The following is a 21,524-nucleotide window of genomic DNA, read 5'->3' on the forward strand; positions in this document are numbered from 1 at the left end:
GGATTTGCTGCTATTTGGTCCACATACATTCTTTCACTCTTACACACACACACACACATGCTGGAATTCACCTTTATGTTTATGTGTCTTCTTTACTAAGCACATATAAATGAACGTTTGTGTGTGTGTGTGTGTGTGTTTTTGTGTTGTGTTGGCTCGGTACCTCAGCGCCTTGAATTTGAAATGAAAGAATGATTTATGAGGTTAAAATGCTGACTATGCTCTGCCATCTCAGATTATTTGACACAAACCTAAAACAAAAAAACTAAATCAATTCATCATAAGGTTTGGTTGCAAAAGTCGATGTCTGGCTGGAGCTACAACTGAGAGATGGAGCAGACACATCTTTACTTCTTGCTTATTTCAGGGGATTTTTGCCTTCAGTCTGGTCTTAAGCGAGTAAGACTCAGATGGATTGAGTGACTGGTGTGGCCAGTCAAGATCATTCCTGTTACCTTGTCTGTATGTTCAGGGAAATAATATTGGGGGACTAATGTATACACAGGGCTAGAACTCCTACACTATACCGAATATGGATGACAACAACCTCAAACAACCTAAAAGCTGGAAGTCAACACTTGTATGTATTTTAAATATTTGTTCTTGTATTCTATCTTATTGTGTGACTGATATTTTGCTGCTGTAACACTGTAATTTCCTATTTTTGGGATCTCTCTCTCGCTCTCTCTCTCACCTCAAAGCCACGGTTTCATTTCAAATCCAGTTGGCTGAAGTGGAGCCAAAAACAAAAGAAAACATCATTGTCCTAATACTCTCTGAGTGCAGTGTAAATTACCAGATGCTGTACAATTATCCTCATTTATAATCTCTCACACAAACACACACACACACACACACACACAAACACACACACACACACACACACACCCCATCACTACATAACCATAGAAGGCTCACAGGATGAACAAAAGCTTGAAGACTGTTTGTTGATGAGGAAGCACTTCCTGCATTACTAAAATGTGAACACAGAAGAGAACACAATCCAAGGAACATACATAGTGGATTATATGTAGTGAGAATACACAGCAAATACTGTCACAAATTAGTATTAGGCCCCTTCTGTACTCAACAACTTCAAGCTGTGCTCCAGCTCACAAATAAGATAAGACATATCGCCTATAGTCTAACATATGGAAGGCTTGACAGTTATCGGCAAATACCCAGATTTCCCTTTAAAGCCCTTTTACCTTCCCTTTAAATGAGAAAACACTTGGACATATGTAACTGTAAAAGAAGGACAGGATCCCAAATGTATCCAAAATGTGTTTCATGTTAGTCAGGTTTACATCGTCTGGAGTTGAGCCACCGCTTGTTGACTGAGATAGAAGAATAAGACATGACAAAAGTGGAGCCAAGCTCTTGAATATGTACTGTATGTAGACATACAGTATTTAGAGAGTGTTCACTTTGGCTTTGTTGCTACAGGCGTACTGAACTGTTGTAGATGAATCATTTTAAAGCAAAACAAGTAGAGCTTGGAGTGCTGCTATAGAGAGAACGGTATCTCAGAGGCCAGAGAGGGAAACAGGTCACACTGCTTTAATTCTCTCAGTAAATGTGTCCAGTGTGGATCTCAGAACAAAGGAACCGAGAAAAGAGGTTGGATGGAGCCAATACAATGAGGAATACCACACTTCACTGTCAGGTCAGACAAAGAGATACAGTAAAGACGGCTGAGAAATGCATTGTGGGATAGGCAAAGGACCATTAGATGTAGTTTCCATCTTTATACACCTTGTCAGCTGTAGGTAATTGACATGCTGGGCAGTTTTCTGTGTCCTGACAATCTGTCTTGTACATGCATGCCTAAAATTGTTACTGTAAGGAGGTGTCAGCCTCCCACTGCCACTGCCAAGCTCTATTCATAGCTGATTAATAGTGCCATTAGTCTCTGTGCCAGAGGTAATGAATGGCTGGCATTAAGGCGTAATGAGGAAGGTTACTCTAGATCTGCATAATGAATCTGGGAAACCAATACGCACAACAGTCAAGACAAAGACATGCATAGCAAAGCATTCATCTTAATATTCAATGGAAGCCAAAGACCTTTTTGAAATTAAAATAATTGGAGTAGCATTAAAGTTCTGATTAAAGCCTTAAACTTTTATGTTGTGCTGCTAACTTCATAATCCTTTGCTGTGCTCCCCAGTGAGTGTAGCTGTAAAGTTACGGCAAGTAGTTTTTTCATCATCTGGTCTGAGTACAAAGATAAGAGAGCCTACCTCACTGGCTCAGACTACTCACCTCCACCAAGAGAGCATACATCTACTGAACGCAGATATCTGCCAGAAGGACCCACAGCACTGTAACTACAGATAGCCTTTTCAGAAGGAATTCAACAAGCCATGCCAGGCCTTTGCTAAATGGATTTTCTCAGAACTAGTTTCCATGTCTAATGTGGTTGGGTAATGATGACTGGCATAAAAGACAGATCCAGCACAATGCTAATGGTCCATTACTTGTATCTGCCATAGAATGAACAGAGCAAGAATGAACAATGTACTCAAAAAGCCGAGTCCAGAGCTTTCAAAAAAACCAACACAAAGCAGACTGTCGGATTCAAACTGGAAGTCTTTGTCATTGATACGAACATGCACCATGTCATAGATTCCTTCTGAACAAAGTCAGAAATGCACAGACACTTTCAGTACGCTTCAACTGCTCTTATTGGTTCTTATCGGTAAATGTGGTGGAAAACTGTTGGTTCCTAAGAACAGCAACTGACAACTATGGCTGCTTCCTTTCTTCTTTTTTTTTTTACCCCTCACTCTCTTTCAAGATAAAACCGGAAAGATGAGCAAGCCTGACAGCTCATGACATTAGAACAGCTCCTTAATGCACTGACAAAAGAAACACAGTCAGAAAGAGAAGACAAAGTAAGAGGTGACGAGAGAAATGGGGGAGTGTGAGTAAAAGGCTGACCAAGCATGTTTTTTTTTTTTTTTTTTGTTCTCTTCGTTTCCTCTCAACTAACTTGTCGAGAACAATAATAAACTCAATTTTTAACACAGTTTTCAACACTTACAGAGTGCTTTACAAGCAATACAACAATAAATGAAAAGCAATTATATGAACAATAAACATGCGAGTCATTCATCAACAAAGGATAAAAGTGCTTTGTGCACAAGGAGAAATAATTAAATCCCTGCCAATTTCACCACAGGGGCACCCCTTGTTAGGGACATAAGATTTCCCTTTTAGACCTTTCCTGCACTTCGTATTGTTACACCTTATCACTGGCCGAGGGGAAACCGACTGAGATACAGTATCAGATTGGTGCAGCATATCAGTAACTGCACACATTCCCTCTCGCTGTCATAATCAGAGACAGTCAAGATTAAAGTGCAGCTCGAACCTCACAAAGCCTTAAACTGACGAGGTGTTCCAGCTCTCTGACATAGTCTCGGACTCATTCTCCAAAAATGTCAAACAGCAGGCAGTCAACGCTTCCTCCCTCTCACTTTCTAGGGCACGTTCGCTACGATGGAAAACTTTTTTGAAATCTGGCACGTTCCCCGGGAGAGAAATAAGCTTTTGTTAATTAAAAGAAATACATAACAATCCCCCCAAAAAATGAATGTTCTCCTCATTGAGTGGTTGAAATATTCTTTCTGGAACAAGCTTTAGTTGATGCTGATTTAGATGCTGATGGTGGGGACAGAGTGGACACATCAAAGTCAGGCCAATTAAGAGAACTAACTTTGAGAGCTATGACTCGTATGGTCGTAATGGTACAGATTATTGAAAATGTGGGACAGCTGTTACTACTGATGCTGCAGGCTTCACAACGCAGAAAGTGTGCAGGTCAACATTCTGACAAAAACAGCATAACACAGCTCGTCTGCCTCATTAAGCACAGACCATAAATGCTGTTATAAAAGGGTTTGGAGTGGGTCACAGATGTATTTATGTCTCCGTGCTCCCTAAACACTCCTGCGGTGGCAGAGACAAAGTGGAGTGTGAGAGGACCCATCTGATCGATTCATGAGCGTCCTGGATGCCATGTGGTGATGCTACAAATGCTTTAGTAGGATGGTCGGTCGGTCCATCCCTCCCTCTCCCTCCCTCCTCTCTCTCTCTCTCTCTCTCTCTCTATCTATCTATCTGGCGGCTGACCTCTAAAATTTTGAGTGAGTTCTTGTTTAACAACTACAAAAGCTGTCCCTTTGAAACCCTGCAGAAATTTCCTCTTAAATGGCAGTTTGTTTTCAATTTTACTATATTTGTCTTGCTGTTCACATCCAAAAATCAACATTCTCAAATTCCCTGAGGGCCTACATAAACAACAATGTTTTGGATGGGATTGGCATCCACTCTAGGCCCTCCGGCAATTTACTTTCTGGTCATTTTTATTACATTACATAATTACATGTCATTTAGCTGACGCTTTTATCCAAAGTGACTTACGAGCAACTATGGGTTAAGTGTCTTGCTCAGGGACACATTGGTTGATGTATCGCAGTGGGAATTGAACCCAGATCTCCCACACCAAAGGCACGTGTCATATCCACTGCCCCATCACCGCCACGTCGAAGAAGGGTGCACCGTTCCCGGCGGAGCTGCAATACCGCCTGAGTCGATGTGCGAGTGAATGGAGCAAACCCATTTTTCAACTCCCATTGCTAAAAATCCATTTAATATGATATCCCATCATAGAGGACATATCAGATATTAAACTGATAAGAACAGATACTACACTTGATCTTAGCCAAAAGGCAGAGAAGCGATTAACATAATTTAGTTTTCATTAAAAATGTGACAATCCCGGCTCTGGGTTCTCAAAATAAACATTACAGACAGGGGTTTTAATGTGTGGGAATGTGTAAAATGCCACATACATTCTACTGAGACTAACCACAGATCTCAACACATAGGGGAAAACTAACGGCCCTATTTGGAAATGACGACAGTAATTGAATGGGGTCGGGTACATCAATAATTAATCATCCACTGTGTGTACATACAGCGTCCCTTCACCATCAAACACATGTACCCCCTTGATCCTTGAGCCACTGGTGAGTTAATTTGGGTGTGATTGCTTTGTTCCCCTGAACGCCTTGCTTCAACACACACACACACACACACACACACACTTGCAGAAACATGCACGCTCGTGGGGCCAACAGCTGCTTGCCCAGACTCTGTATGCAAATGAAGATATGTGACTCTCCCTACCACTTTGACAAATCTGCATCATATGCATCACGTGCTCCACATGCTGGCTGGGAGAGGAAAGCGAAGCCTCTTGGGCTCGCCTTTCAAGCAGATCAAAACAGCGAGTGATGCTGCACATCTTCAGAGCATTTCGCCACTATTGTCCAAGACCAGAAATAAGCTTTTCTCTCTGCAATGCCTCGCTTTGTATCTTATTACTTTGGAGGTACACAAATACAATTCAACCTTTCCAGGGGAACAGAGCAAGCGCGGGATGAAGTGATTGATTTCAGAGAAAGCTTGTGTAGCAGTGTGTATGTGTGTTTACATGCACTTGCAACATGCTATGTATAAAGTGAGTGGAGCTGAACAACGAGGGAAAGGGCTGAAAAGGTCAAATAGGATGTTTGCAGAAATGGGAGCAGCTGCACACCCCTTGGGAGACTCACTAACAAACAGGCCAGCTAATCAGACTCCTACCAATAAAGCAGCCTCCATGGGTTGGACCCACTGAGAATCCGCTATCGCACGATGCTAGCAGGCAGCAGGATGCCCACAACCCACTGTGATGTTACTCACTATTCTACTTTTAGCTTATGGAAACTGGGAGGCTCAGTGGAGAAAAGGCGGGGGGGCTGCTAACAGGAAAAATAAAAGCTCCAGCTTTGGTGGCTCCAGCTTTGGTGGCGCCGCTTACAGGGGTCAGCTGCCTGCAGCTAAGGGAAGGGTGTGAAGGGAAAGTGATGTTTTTGTGCCATGTGGTACTTCCAATTACTGCACCCAGAGGACTGCCCAAGTCCAAAAACATCAGATCGGCATCCTGAATGAGTGTGTTGGAGGCGGATGGTGTTTTATTGTAAATAAGGGCACGTTTTAGTGAGGTGTGCAAAACAGACCGTCAGGAAAAAGGCAGATCTTTCACACATACATATACCTAAAACTGGTGTTATTAACAAGACTGACCTTCAAAAAAACAGCACTGACGCAGGCACTGAAGGTCACTTTTTAACCTTTATTTGGCTTTCCTGTGCAAAACAAGAGCAAAATAGCCCCATAACATTTTGCAGTTAGCACTTGGGCGACAGACCATTTATAAATGAGGCAAAGCCTTTCACTGCGGTAGAGTAAATACAACCCATAGAAAAGTTCAGGTTGTGCCGAGAGCCTCAGCACTCACACACACACACACGTTACCCTAACCTTAACCATCACAACTAAATGCCTAACCTTAACCCTTACCCTCACTCTAACCATAACCTAATTCTAACCCTAATCCTAAAACCAAGTCTTAACCCTCAAACAGCCCTTTAACCTTGTGGGGTCCAGCATTTCGGGCCCCACAAGGCTGTGCAGACCCCACAAGTACACTGTATTCCGTCGTTTTTGGACCCCACAAATATAGTAAAACAAGCACACACACACACACACACACACACACACACACACACACACACACACACACCTGAGAGACAGAGCCACAACACAAACACTTACTTTGTCATCAGCGGCTGAATAAACGGCGACTCGGTGGAGGCTGATTTCAGCTCTTCACAATCAATTTTGGCAACGATCCCTCTGATCAACTTCCTACACCCCCCAGTGAGGGAACACATTCACTAATCACTAACATGATGTATGTATGCATACCAAACAGATTCAGTGTGTGTATTTCAGTCAAGACCCTGTGTGCACATTTTAGGGCTTTATCCCCAAATTTGAATCTCAATATATTTTGCCACGAGGAAGAATTTAGTGGGATATGTTCAGATTTACATATAATTAATATTCTCCATCAAACGCCGCTGATTTGTTTTTAATATTCTCTTTTCATGATCACAAGATGCAAGACACAAAATGTTCTAAATAAAACAACAATATTATCATATCTCTTTAATCAACCATATTCCACCAATAGCAAATAATACTCCAGACTGCAAGTTAAGATACGATACTTATAATTATAATAGTGTACAGAACCTGCAGCTGTAGCTGTTAAAGAACAAGAACATTTGGAGTTGATTGATGTTTTTTTTTTTAGTGGAAAAGGATTCAACTACTTTTTCGGGGGCAATTTTATCCCCAGTTGCACTTTATTAGTTTGTGCTTAGTGCCAACAACAGACTCCTCTCCCCCGTTTAGGCTTCTTATCGCCGTTTCTGCTGCATCCCACTAATGGGATGTTCATTATAATATAATGTTGACTTTAGAAAATTGCAATTTTGAAAATAAACAACACCACAAACAGCAGCCTTAAAAATAACAGTAACACTTGAAGGTATCTACATAAGAGTGACATGACACTGTCATGAACGCATGACAATGTCATGACACATGAACCCTAACCCTAACTTGTCATGACAAAAACCGAATGACACTTACTAAAAGAAGCGTTATGTCAAACGTTTATGACTTGTTTATAATGTTTATTACACGTTCATGACAGTGTCATGTCACTCTTATGTAGATACCTTCAAGTAAAGTGTAACCAAAATGACCATAGCGTTGAATTGACACCTCTCCAACAGAGATTGAACAATACAAAATTCATGAAAGTAGTAATTGTTGCAGGATGCCTGCAATGGATTGCATTATGCTGTCAAGTTTTCCTGTCAGGCATTTTGTCCACCGCCCTACTGCAGTCACTTGTGTACATCTAGTACAGGCATGTCCAAAGTCCCGCCAGAGTCATATGTTGTAAGCTTAAATGTTAACAAACTTTGCATTACACATAATAAGTCATGTTTAAAAGGAGATTAAGATTTTTATCAACTTCAAGTTAAAAGGTATTCCATACAGTGTGTTTGGTTATCCGACTACAGATGTAAAAGTAAGGCAGAATTGTTTTTGGTTGGTTTTTTATATTTGTTTACGCCTGAGTGGCGTTGATTTGGTTACCTTGCCATTTAAAAAGATAATGGTGACAATGAAAATAAAAATGGTTATAAATCAGTGCATTTGTATGTAACTTTTATTGTTTAAAAAAATGTCAGAAGGGACAATTGGTCCCCGGGCATCTTCACATTATCAAATCTGGCGCTCAAAAAGTTTGGACATGGGCGCCCGTATAGCTCAGTTGGTAGAGCGGGCGCCCATATATAGAGGTTTTACTCCTCGACGCAGCGGGCCCGGGTTGGACTCCGACCTGCGGCCCTTTGTTGCATGTCATTCCCACTCTCTCTCCCCTTTCATGTCTTCAGTCTTCAAAATCTTTAAAAAAAAAAAAAAAATAAGTTTGGACACTCCTGATCTACTATATGACAACGATGCAGTAGGAAACAAAGAGAGTCAAGGCAAGCGAAAGTGGCCTTGACATCACGATTGCCGACTTGAACGAACAATGACAACGATTTAGTTGGATTAATCAGTAAACATGATCAGTTTGTGTCCCTGTGATGTCATGAAGCCTTCGTAAAGGCCATCACCAGACAGGAAAAGAAGCGTGACCATATGTGTGCATGCATGTTTGTCCCAGCAGTACATGACATGTTGTTTAACGGTCACATTTTCACACTGGTGCCTGCTGTTGAAGGTACACTTACGACGCAGACTGTGCCAACAGAAAACGTGGTGCGCTGCCCTGCGCTGTGCTGTGCTGACACATTCACATGCTCACAACATTACACATTCATTCCTGCTGGCCCAGCCATGACCCTGCTAGCAGATGATGGAGCACACCATATTCCCTGAAGTGAGCCTGAGCTTTTATTCAGTACCGGTAGAGTCTGACTGGAGGAAGGGTCTTTTAGCAGCCTATTCGCACTTCCTGATTTGAACAGGGAATAAGGGTGGTGTTGGGGTGTAGTGGAAGGATACCCTGTCTGTGGCTTGTCTGCTACAAATGTGTTAGGGGGATTCTTTTTTTTAACATTACTTTTTATTGCTCTGCCTACTCAAACTTGACTGAACCCATTTCTTTGCCGTTTATTCATGATCTAGTTACATTTTATATTATATGTATTCACAATAGAGTGAATTTTCTTTCCTCAACACCAGAAAGAGGCGCTACTAGTATACCACACTGACAGCAGCACTGGCACAGCAGAGGCCTCCTTATTATTCCTTAGTATCTCTCTTTATCGTTCTCTTTACTTTCAATTCAGCATCAATTCAAGTACTAAGTGAATGATTTGTATCAGAAGAGGACGCCATTAAGATGAATTTCTACATAAAATCCTTCCTGCTGGCATGTCTACGCAACAATGGGTCTAGGCTGCTGTGTTCCCGTCTCTAATGTGTATCAGCAGCCCGTGTGGAAATAATAGCCTCTTTCCGACCGGAGGGATTTTTTGCAGTTCCTAGAACCCTTTTTTTCTCGTGTTCCGACTGGACCAATTTGGGGATTATTAAGGTCCTCTGACCGCAGTTCCTGTAACTCTTTCAGCTCCTACTTCAGGGCAGGGGCTTTTTCCTTTTCCACATAGGAACTCATAGTGACCTAGCAACGTCTGAAACACAAACAGTACATATTCTTCACTGTCTGTTGCAATTCGCCTATGTATGCTAACTCATAAAACATCACGCATTCAACCAGCTAATTGTTAACGCTAGTTAAAAACGTACCCATCGTTTCGTTTGCCTGTTGCACTCTGCTCTTCTATCTTCCATCATATTAATTAGGATCATATTACGCTGGAGCCTTCGTCTTCTGTGTTTCTCTGTTAAGTACTCCAGCCTAGTCTTTAAACGCCGCCGTTCGAACTCCGTTACGAGGATCCTATGAAGACCGTTGCCTTGCTTGCGTCACTCCCTTACCCCTCCTACCAGTCCCTATGGCCACTTGGCCAGTGCGAATGCAATTGGAAAAAACCGGTTTTGGGGGAGAGTAGTTAGTAGAACTGTTTATAAGTGGACTGTTCCTATAACTACGATTCTGTAACTACTTGGTCGGAAAGAGGTTAATTACTGCTTGTTACAAATGATACAATATGATTTCAATATCTGAAATCTGTTTGTGTTGTGTTTGTGTTGCAAATTTGATGCAGATATGAGTTCTGCTCAGAAAATGCATCTCTCTTTGAGGCTTAGTACAACATTTTGTACATATGGTGGAAGAGTTTGGAGCTTTCTCTGCTTTTTGTAGCTCAGAGTGTAGTAGAATTGCTTCTGGCAACCAGGTCCATAACATCTTTCTTTGGCTGGGTTGTGATCAGTTTATAGTCAGCCGGCTGTAATGGCAGTGGTCTATTTATCTGTATTTTTTTATGTTGTGGTTGTTTCTTGCCAATAGTTTTCTTGCTGGTTAATATTTTTATTTAAGTGGCTGCAGACAATTAAAATGTAGCTACCTTCATCATTCTTATTCTAGTATTTTTTTGTTTATTCATGCCTTTACATAAATATGTATATATTCATTTTGTCTCACTTGAAAACCATTGTTGCATAATATATGTTATTATACCAACAGTACAGAACCTTACACGTTGCCTCTAATTAATTTGTCTTCACGGGCAAGATTAAACTTCCACTTCATTTGGTTTTCTGTGTTGTAAATTAGTGACATCTAAATAAAACTTTTCTAGTTTTTTTTTCTGAATTTCGGGATCCTCTCTGAGACATAATCTTTATTAGTGTGTTAACTGTCTTGGCCCAGATCAGAGTGAATGAGAGTCAGCGCTTGTATCTACTTTTGGTTGTTAACGGTAGCGTGAAGTCATCCGCAAATACTGCAGGAGACTCTGTGCCATTTCACAGCGAGGTCTGGTGCTCAAGTCTGCTGTAATTAATTGATTTACTAATGAAGTTACGGTATGTGCGACTCTCTGAATAAGCCTTCCAGTATCTTCCTGTGTCTGTTGTACTTTGTCAAGCTGCAGCTTTGGGGACAGCACATGTCACGTGTCAGTTTATCGTGCCAGCCCTCCTGATGCCTGCACTCAGAAATACACAGAGTGGTGGAGGGAGAGGGAAACCAGCAGACACACTGAGCACTCAGGCAGTGATGAGGCATCTCCATCTCTCAGTGGGGGTCGAGTACCTCTGATGGGAGGGGGAGGACAGGACTCTTCTGTTTGCTGCCACAGGTCTAAGAGGGGGAGGAGGGAAAACTAATGGCACCGTGGCTGGATAAAGGGGAAGATAAAGGGAGAGGAGGAGGGATAGAGGTAGAAGGAGGGAAGCAGAGAGAAAGGGAAGGAGAAAGAGATGAAAGAGAGAGAGAGGGATCGAGGTAGGCTGCTTGCCTGTTTAAGCTTGGGATTCGACAAAAGCTTGAATAAATGCATTTGCATCAGAAATAGCTTGTCATCTTTCTTTCTCCATGAAACCACCTGAATAATAGCTAGGAAAACATGCAGCTGTGTTGCACAGCATCAAGCATCGACTGATGTTTTAAAAAAAAAAATTTTTTATTGGGTTATCTTTTACCTAAGGTTGAAAATAACTAAGTGAAATGCCTCCCTTTCATTCATCTCAATGAAATTAACCTGCAACGGTCGCGCCTAAAGTAGCCTGACAGCTCAGAGCTTGTACACCCAAACAAGCTTTCAGGCTCTCTAGTGAAGTACTTGGCTTGGGCACTAGGAGGCAAAATGTCCAAACATTATTCATGTGAGCTGTGGGAATGGAGAGAAGAGGAGAGATGGAGGAACAGACAAACTCAGACAGAGGAGTATTTTCATATCAAAGCCAGCACGGCATATGGAAGGAGCAAAAATAAGTATTCAGATGCAAATGGAAGTGCATCTCTTGAATTTATGCAAACATAAAATAAAAATAAAATAAAAACACGCACTTAAGGGCATACAGCAAAGTAAGTGCATCCACTTCTCTTTTGTTTGCCAATTTTAAATGCAGATCTGTCTGCATTTTTCATTTTAAGCTTTTACAGTAGGTGCTTGAATGTTAAAACTGCGGTTTTTGACAAGTGGGCATCTAGTAAAAATTCCTAGGCTCGTACGTATGTGGCCTTGGGTTTGTCATTGTTAAAATGAGAATACATGATGCTGAAAAAACATGCAGTGGCTGATTCTAAAATGTAAATGCTATATGCAGGTCTCCACTTCTAGAAGGCAACAACGCCAGCTATCCTTAAAACTAATATTTCTTTAATCTCTGCTCTGGATCTTAAAAGAACTACACAAAAAGCAACCTGACTGCAAAAAACGGGCATACATTTTAGTTTGCCACCTTATCAAACTTCAAACACAGTCGCGGTCTTTGTACTGTATATGGGAAGATGACAATCATATAAACAAGTGCTTTGTCTAGGCGTGCACAACTTCAAAGTTGAAAAACGTGACCCATTTCCTCTCCAAGCTGTAATTGCAGCCTACTACAGTATCACGCATCAATGCTTCACATAATCATGTGCCTGGAAAAGGCAGACAATTGTTGCTGCACTACGTCTATAGATGACACGTGACGACAATCCCTTAAATAGCATATTCTCTGCAGCTGACTAACCTCCCTCACAATCATTTTGACAATAAGGTCTACATGTCGACAGCAAACACATAAAACCGCCCGCAGGGAATCATCATGATGGCTATTAGTGGTTATATTTATATATTTAGTGTGGAAAGCATGGCCCAATCTGCTAGGAATTTGATAATTTAATACAGTATGCATTCGTTAAATCAAACTTGTTAGTGAGGACATTTCCTGACCGATTCCAACTACGCATCTGGGCTGGATTTAATACAATTGACTTAAGTAATCTTAAAATGTATATTCTTTCTGAGAAAAAAAAAAAAAAAACTTTAAACATACATATAATTCTATGTGAGAAAGTATTTAGTATTCATACCAAATGAAATGATTGCTTTCCTTCTAAGTACTAACTAACTACTGTAGTACCACTACACAAACTTCCAGCTCTTCAAAAAGATTACGTCTGAATGTGGCAGTTTTACATGGCACTTACTTGGCCGGCAGTACACTGCATAATTAGGTCCACTTTTGGAATTTGTGCTCCTATTTACCCACATCTGTTTGCAACTAGTTGACCCATATTGCACATGGCTGTGGAATGTCCAGGAAAATTGTTTGAGACTGCAATCAACGGTCCTATTTTTGACCAAAAAAGAGAAGATTGCTGAAGCAAAATGAAAAAAACTTTGAGGAAAAAGCTTTTTTTTCCCCTATTCTGCAGAAGTTTGTCCTTGTACTAACCCATTGTTACATACTGTACAGGAGTTCAAAGCCAAAGTTATTGATATAAATAACTGTCAAGATGCCGTACCGTACATATGCTAACAGCTGACCTTTTTCCATTCCAAACACCCCCAAGTGGGAATCATCAGTGGAGCCACATTTAACTGCAGCTGGCAGTGTCAAGATGCAAAGATTAGGAACACTAATGAATATTAGCCAACGTGCAGCCACTGAGTGTTTAGATGCAGGTCACCCCCATTGATTTCCCTGTTGGGTGAAGACAACTTTATCCCTGTGGCAAGTCCCTGGCTTATCTCCCCCGCCTGCAAGGCAGCCGACAGACACACAGGGTGTTCTCTGGCCCCGTTTCAGGATGATTCAAGCGTGGCAGGTGTGAGCGGGACACCTGACTAAGGCACAACACACAGTGGCAGCAATGAGCAGGAGGAGTGTTTGTGAAAGACTGGGTTAGGAAGTGGACAAAGATGCCCAGCTGTGATGGGGTAGCCATATAGGGGGAATGTTCAAGCCACCACAATTAACACAAAGCCCAGTGTTTGGACTATCACAGAGAGCAGGTGGCTGGGAAATACAAGAAGAGAGAAAGTGTGAGGAAGTGGGGAAAAAGGTGGCAGATGGCTGTAGAATTGGATGTGTCCAGGAGGAAAGAGAGAAGAACGCAACAAAGGAGAGACTCTCAGGAGAGAGATACAACTCTACTAGAACTTAAAGCGATTATTATTATTTATCTCACATCACAGAGTCGTAGCCACAAAACACTATTAGCTGTAGAAAATGAGCTGATTTCAAACATGTTCTCATTGATTCACTATTGCACCTCTGAGAGAGGAAATTACTTTGATACAGTGAAGCGAGCGTTTGTGGAGATAGCTGCAGTGGATGTCTGTACAAGCACAAAACGTCAATAATGTACAGGAAGACTAAACAGCATTACTGCGACTTTGTTATTTTCTAGAGCAATCATCTGAGACTCAGATGATGACTGGATAATAAGCTGATGAATCAACAGGATACTTATCTGGTGGTAAGTGTGTTTGGATTAGTATTACTGTGACAAAGACTGAGGTACACACTCAGAAAAGTAAGAAAAGATTCTTTGTGATGTTTTTGGATTAAACAGAGATTCATTTCTTCAAAGCCCCGCTCAGGGCAGACGGCCAGCTGCCGCAGTAATTTATCCCATTTATCTTCAACTCAAACAAAAACAGGAAAGACTCGGGGCCATGTAAAGTGGCAAAACCCTTATGAATGGTGTCAAACACAAATACACAATGGGCTGCAGGTCATTATTATTTCTGACTTGTTGTCCTCCAATCAGAGGGTGGGGAGGGGGGGGGGACACAGCTGGGGGGCCACCGGTTGGACACTGCTATGCTAATCCATTAGCCACCTGCTTCAAGTGAGGGGGGAGTTCACGCTTGATTACATTTCATCTCCTTCAACAAAATGGGAGAGTCTGAGTCCACCCTAAAGTAGTGAATGTAATATAAAGAACATGCAACATTTTTTTTATTTTGTGCTGTATTAGGATTGTTCTACCTTCATTCGCCATGTTATGTTATTGTTTCTCCATTTTCCACCTTGTTTCATTTAGATTGTGCTTTTTCAGTGACATTATGTCTTGGTTATCATCTTAAATGTCTTGTTGTTCTCTTGTTTTGTGGAGAGGTTTTTTTTTCTAGCCCTGTGGGTTAGACTAAGATCATTTTGACGGTGCAAATGATCTCACATTTAAGTTGTTATTACATTTTCTCCAGTGATCAGAGGTAATGAAACAAAATTACCTCAACAACTAGGATGTTAAAATCATTTTCCACATTTGCTTGCATTTTCGGGGGCACTATTTTTTTTTGGCACCACTAGCTACTGTTGCTGTATTTGGTGTCTGCTTTTGTTGTAATCTGCACTCAGCAGCTCCACTCTGGGAATTAGCATTCAACATCTCCTTTGGCTTTAAAGGAAAATGTACAACAAGAGAGACTATGCCGCAGCTATCCCGGCGCTCTCATTTTACTAGCATATGAGTTCATGTTTAGGTACCGCTCAGCCTTTTAAATGTCTAAGGATGCTGCATCCAAGCACAGGCATTGTGTCAATCAGCTTTCCTGATGTCCTCCTCACAACATTTCTGTAACACTAGATGTGGAATGGACTGTGTGCAAACCAAGCATTGTTTGCCCCAGATATAATTCTGTTCCCTTTGAGTCACCTCTGGCTTAACAAGATCCCAGTGGTTTCATTGCACTGTTCACTACACACTCTCACTCTTCACACCTTCACAGATGTGCACAGCCTCCAGAATCCAGCTAGGTGTTTATAAATGAGGAAAACTGTATAGAGAGCAGAAGACCCACCGTATTACCAAGCTAGCTCGTGTTTTACAAGCCTTTGTTGAAAGCGTATTTTTGCAGAGATCGTTGTTTTTTATTGCTTTTTTAAAAAACATTATACTGGAACTTTCTGAGCTACAGGTATCTAGTACTGTACTTGGTATTTTTCACAAAGATTAAAAAAAACAATTACTTTATTAGCATTTAACAACTCCAGCTCACATAACTGTGATTCATAGAAGGTAAGAACTAATAGAATAACGAAAGATCATTGTGGTGAGAGACTGCTGTTGATGTTCAAATGGCTGTGAACAGACGCTTGCGTTTACAAATGCAGTGTTTGGCTGTCTGAGCAAAACTGATCAGACGTGATTCATTTCGGAGTTGCTCCTGGCATTAATTATTTAATCACTGAAGCATTTGATCAATTGTGTGATTTTGTCGTCTTCTCAATTAGGAATCAATTTGATCTTGTTAACTAACACATCTGGTTTGTCATGGTGAGTGACGTACCGTGTTCTAAGATGATGAGTTGGGCGCTGGACTGGATGTTGCCTGCATCGTTTTCTGCCAGGCACTGATAGAAACCCTCATCTGACTTGACCAGACCCAGAACCTGCAAGTTGTGCTCCTTCTACAGAACAGGAAGAAGAAGAAAAAAAAAGGGGAAAACAAAGACAAGCAGTTAATAATGTCACAAGTAGAATTTTCAACCAATCTCAAACTCTTCATTGTGACACTGTGATGATTCAAAATCATGCACATACTGCTAGTACAATGTCTTCAGTGCAGAAAAGGGAGAAAGGTGCCACTTCAGTGCCAAATTAACTTACAATTATTTTGAAGTAGTCACTGGGGATGACAGCGTCTCCATTCTTGACCCATTTGACAGTGGGAGCCGGTGACCCAGAAACCTCACACTCAAAGACAATGTCCATGGACTCATAGGCATAAATGTTGTCTGGCCGCTTGACAAACTGGGGAGGAACTGTGGAATCCAGATGAGAAAGAAGAGTCAGGGAGGTTTAAAAAAAAACTAAAAAAAACATTACATTTATTGCGAAAGTTCAGAATAATTGATTAAACAGTTAAAGCAAAGGAGCGCATAAGAGATGACGATGAAATTCAGTAAGCAAATTGTCAAAACTAACCCGGCACATCAAACTCCAGCACTCTGGTTTCTGCCAGAACATGAACAAGACCAAGTGATGTCATACCTCCCCTTCAACTGCCAAATTGCCAGGAGGGTGGAAGAAACAACAAACAGCATCATCTAACAACAATTTATTCAATTATTATTATTATTATTATTATTATTATTATTAGGGCTGTCAATCGATTAAAGAATTTAATCTAATTAATTACATTAACGTTACATTAACATTGACGCAGTACCAAGTCATTAACGACCGTTGTGTTGTGAAGGCCAAAAGTAAGTAATGCAATAACGTCTTTAATCAACCTAACCTTAACTGTATGATATCATTGTGATACTCAAGGTGTAGCCAAGTGACTCTCAATTGTTTGTTTTTTCAATTCAAAGACCGAACAAGACAGAGTTTTCCCTCGTAGATCCTGGTTGAGCTTTGCCAACCACAAGCGCCTCCTTTCCTCGGATAACTTCTGGCATTCCTCTCCCTGGTTTTTAATAACTTTTGGAAGTTGATAATATTCCAAATGTTTTTCTCGGTCTGACCTATTGGTACAACCTAAAAACATGGCAATAATTAACCATTTTCCTTAACGCCGATCGGGATCTACTTCAGTGCCTGTGCTTTGTTGTGATGCGGAGTACCTCCAACATGGCGACTTCGGGTCTGATGACGCGTCTCATGACACGCCGTGAAAACCCTCTATAGTGTTAACTAGCGTCACGTGCAGCGGTGTTTATTACCTGTATCGTCTTCAGAGCATCAGAGAGAAGTGCAGACATATCAGTGGTACCAGATTTCGGTAGCCAGGGTTGGCAGGAAGAAGATTTTTACAAGTAAATGTTCCAATTAATAATCCAGGCAGAACATTCTCGTCTCCGTCCTTCATTTTACAGTCCAATGGTGGCTAGAACGGTCCGGGTCTCAATATGGAATGGATTAATCTGAGTTATTTTTTTAACGCGTTATTTTTACAGCCCTAATTATTATTATTATTATTATTATCATCATTATTATTATATTCCTTGACACAACTGAGACCTTTTCAGCAGCAGCAGCACTTGGAATATTTGATTTACAAAAAAAGTTTCAATAACCTCTGTTCTTATTTATTCAAAAACAACAGCTATTTTGGTACCAATACCGTGTGTTAGCGTGCAACACTAGCTAAGCCAAGCACTTGCAGATCTCCCCTAGTCCTGGTAATGAGGGCCAGAAAGGAGTTATTTGATCTGCTGGGGTGATACAGCGCCTCATCAATCTGTTCTGGAACAAGGTCACTGGGAGCGCAGGGCCCAGGCCTCAATCCTCTCTCTATAATTGGACTGCATGTGAGGAGAGACAAGAGTAAGACAGACTGTGCATGTGCGTGTGTGCACGTGCACAAGTACCATTGCCATCTCTATGCATTCTCTGATAAGCGGCAACCTTGCTGACCACAGTTTAAATGACTGTATTGTTAGTGAGTCGCAGTGTGTCAAGCTTCACCAACAGCCTCCTGGGCTCGGTCGTAGCTCGTCATTAGCATCTACTTTGTGGCTATTCGCAAGGTCTGATTGGATATTAGTAGCAGTAGGTGGATAGGGTCTTTTTCTGGCTTTATTCCGCAGGTTGTGAGGTCAAGTCCCCCTCAATGCTTGATGTAGCTGTGGCTAATTTACTCAAACATGAAATTGCCAGTTAACGGATTAGCCTTCATTCTGTTGGGACACATTGTTACCAACAGCAAGAAAATGAAGACTCCCAAATTTTTTATTTTTTTTTTATTATTAAAACTGCTCAAGAAACGGTTCCCAGCATTCACATTTCTCCATCAATAATAGCCTCAATACACCAAAAAGCAGTGCAGCGACAGGACACAGTGGGCACTATGACATGTTTGTCTTTTCCTGACCTTAAAATGCACTTGCCCATCTGTTTGGTATTTTCGTGCCCTACACAGAGCACACAGAGCAAAAGTGGGAGGAGAGGAACTCAACAACTCAATAGAAGTCGCACACAAAGAGATAGCCCAATGTCATTCCCACAAAATGCTTTCTCTGCATCCGTATCTAAAAAGCCAGGGGCAGCACATGTGTGCGTCCTAACTTTTTGCCTGGAAACAACAGTGTTTTTAATCTTCAACGTGCAGTTTTAAACGCAAAATGTGAAAGACTCTTGCGTCACTCAAAGTTATGGCATCAATCGCAGATCATGTAAACTATAAAAACAGAAACCTAACTGACATTGTGTGCCCCACATTTTGTAAATGCCTTGCGCTGGTGATGGCTATTGTGCAGTCGAAGCGATCTGTATCTGTAACTAGAGTATGCAAGTGATACACATGGGTGCTACTGTTCACATCAAGTGGCCTTGGGAGCTATACTTATAACCCCATAGGCTCAACTTTGTTGTTATGTATCACTCAGATTACCAAAATGTATTACAGGGTGAGGTTTCCTTCAAGTTTGATGCTACAAAATAAATAAAAAAAACTTGCAGTGTTTCAAACAAAAGCTCACAGTATCTTTTTTATTGAGACTTCTAAATGGCAGTTTTCTAACCACACAATATAGCAGAACAAGTCAAACACCAAACAATGGGATAGTGCCACAGAATATTGAAACGTCCTTGCCTTGCTTTGCTTAATGAATGTCTAGACTATTCTGTGAGCTATTGTGGCAAATACTGACAGCGGCGAGGATGGAAATGAGGATGGTGATGTTTGTGGATTGGATCACTGTATGATTGTCAAGACAGCCGTGTGTGTGTGTGTGTGTGTGTGTGTGTGTGTGTGTGTGTGTGTGTGTGTCTGTGTCTGTGTGTCTGTGTCTGTACCGTTGTTCCCTGTAGCGGGATGTGTGAGCTGTGAATAATGTGTGGTGTCCCCAGAATATTTGCCTCTAGTAGCTGTGCAGCAGAGGCAGGTGGAATCCTTGGTCTACTTCGGTGTGTCAGGGACAAGACGTTAACACACCAGTGAGTCAGTGTGCGTGTGTTGAGCCATGTGTGAATATGAATTATTTCAAAAGTGTCTGGATACTTGTTTCGTCTCATTATTACTGGTGCTACAGTATATGCTATACATAATCATGTTTGCTTCCTTCCCTGCCGGCAATATGTGCATGGGTAGATTTTGTTATGTTTTGCTGTTTGTAATACAAGTGTGTGTGTGTGTGTGTACACAAGTGCCTGCTAATGCGTGCAAATATATGTTTCTGTACGCCCATGCTGTCTCAATCTGTGCATGTTCATTATAGTTCTATGAGCTTTTGCATCATATTGCAATGTCTTTCTGTCTGTATATATTGTATGTGGTGTGTTTTTCTGGTGACAGGTTTTGATTTTCTCTCCCTCTCTTTCTCTCTCTCTCTCTCTCTCTCTCTCTCTCTCTCTCCATCTTTAGCCTCCCCCTCCCTCTCTCCATCTGAGCAGACATGCACCATTTTCTCTAAATGGAGTTCAGACATTTGGAACCTATTGGACTGAGCAATAGGTTCCTGGAAATGCCTATACATACCAATATTGCTTGGGCAGTGGGGGTGGAGGAAGCTTTCAGGACTTAACAGAGGGTGACTTGTGTGTCAAGGTAGGTGTGTGTGTGTGTGTGTGTGTGTGTGTGTGTGTGTGTGTGTGTGTGTGTGCGTGCGATGACTTTCCTTAATTGGCTGTTTACAGCATGAAGCATGCATATGCAAATGTTAAGTTAGTCACATTTACAAAAGGATTCAGAGAAGTGTTACCAATGCTAGCTGTTGGTCAACTCAAACAGCACTGAAGTTACTGTGAAAACATCAATCTTCTTTCTCAAAAAACAGTGATTCATAACCACAACATTGTACATAGCGGTGATGTTTTTGACCACTAGTAGTGCAGTAAAGCAATGTTTTGATCAGCAGGCTCCTGCATTCTTTGGAGTAAAAGCACATGCACTATGATGCACAAGAATGCCATGAGCATGGGGGTGGCCAAGATAAACCTGCCGACAGCAGAACGGTGCAACACTGGAAACAATACACTGTAAAAGGTACATGCAAACAAAAGGAATTCAGGTTTCAATAAAAAGCTTTAAAAATCATTTTTAATTTAAATTATCATGAAGTAAGAAGAAAAAAAATGTCAGACCATAATGACGTGTACAGTGTGTTTTGTTGAAGAACTGTGAATACAACTGTGTTTGTATGTAGCCTAATGAAAATTACACATGTATGTTTGGAGCATGTTTGCTTGATTGACAGGTGTCTTAGACTATCACACTCTGCAGTGCTTTGGCTGCTCACACGTTTCTCATCAACTCTTCCCCTGACTGCGGCCCTTAGCCAAATTTGGATTTTCTGGATCCAGTAACTGACAAAGATGGTGATGAGTGATAAATCCAAATCCTGGACTAAAAATATGTCCCTTCATAAACATATTGAATGACGTCACATATGCCAAGTCCATGTTTTTCTACACTCTACGGTTCACAGACACACAGATGCTCAAGTCTAAAAGATGGAGTGTGTCCAAACAGGCTGACTTGTATTGGAACATAAATATCACTCTCTAATGAAAGAGAAATCCAACAGAGGCAGAAAAACAACAAATGCAGATCTGCAAAAGAGAGAGAAAAAACACCAAGACAATTATAAAGGAGGGAGAATACCCAAAAGAACTCTGATGTCAGTTCTTTGGGGCTGGTATTATCTCTCTAGCCTGTAGCTTAGTAAAAGAAGCTTTAAGGCAGACTTACATTGACTCTAGTGAACTACTAAAAGAGGGCCACAAAAAGGTCATG

General features: G+C 41.3%; 1 protein-coding gene and 1 non-coding gene across 9 annotated transcripts in view; both read right to left on the minus strand.

The window, feature by feature from the left end:
- neo1a (neogenin 1a) overlaps positions 1 to 21,524 on the minus strand; it is a 180,698-nt gene that overhangs the window by 39,318 nt on the left and 119,856 nt on the right. For all 8 annotated transcript variants that reach the window (XM_078269845.1, XM_078269607.1, XM_078269522.1 and 5 more), the window contains exons 6-7: positions 16,451 to 16,605; positions 16,131 to 16,251 (exon numbers count right to left, since the gene is read on the minus strand). In XM_078269845.1, the coding sequence (XP_078125971.1) occupies positions 16,131 to 16,251; positions 16,451 to 16,605 (276 nt within the window). The remainder of the gene's footprint in view (positions 1 to 16,130; positions 16,252 to 16,450; positions 16,606 to 21,524) is intronic.
- On the minus strand, positions 4,556 to 4,749 carry LOC144523379 (U2 spliceosomal RNA). The gene has a single exon (XR_013502494.1). It is a non-coding gene; the product is annotated as a U2 spliceosomal RNA (small nuclear RNA).

This window comes from Sander vitreus, chromosome 1 (assembly GCF_031162955.1).
Source record: "Sander vitreus isolate 19-12246 chromosome 1, sanVit1, whole genome shotgun sequence".
In the NCBI taxonomy this organism is placed as follows: domain Eukaryota; kingdom Metazoa; phylum Chordata; class Actinopteri; order Perciformes; family Percidae; genus Sander; species Sander vitreus.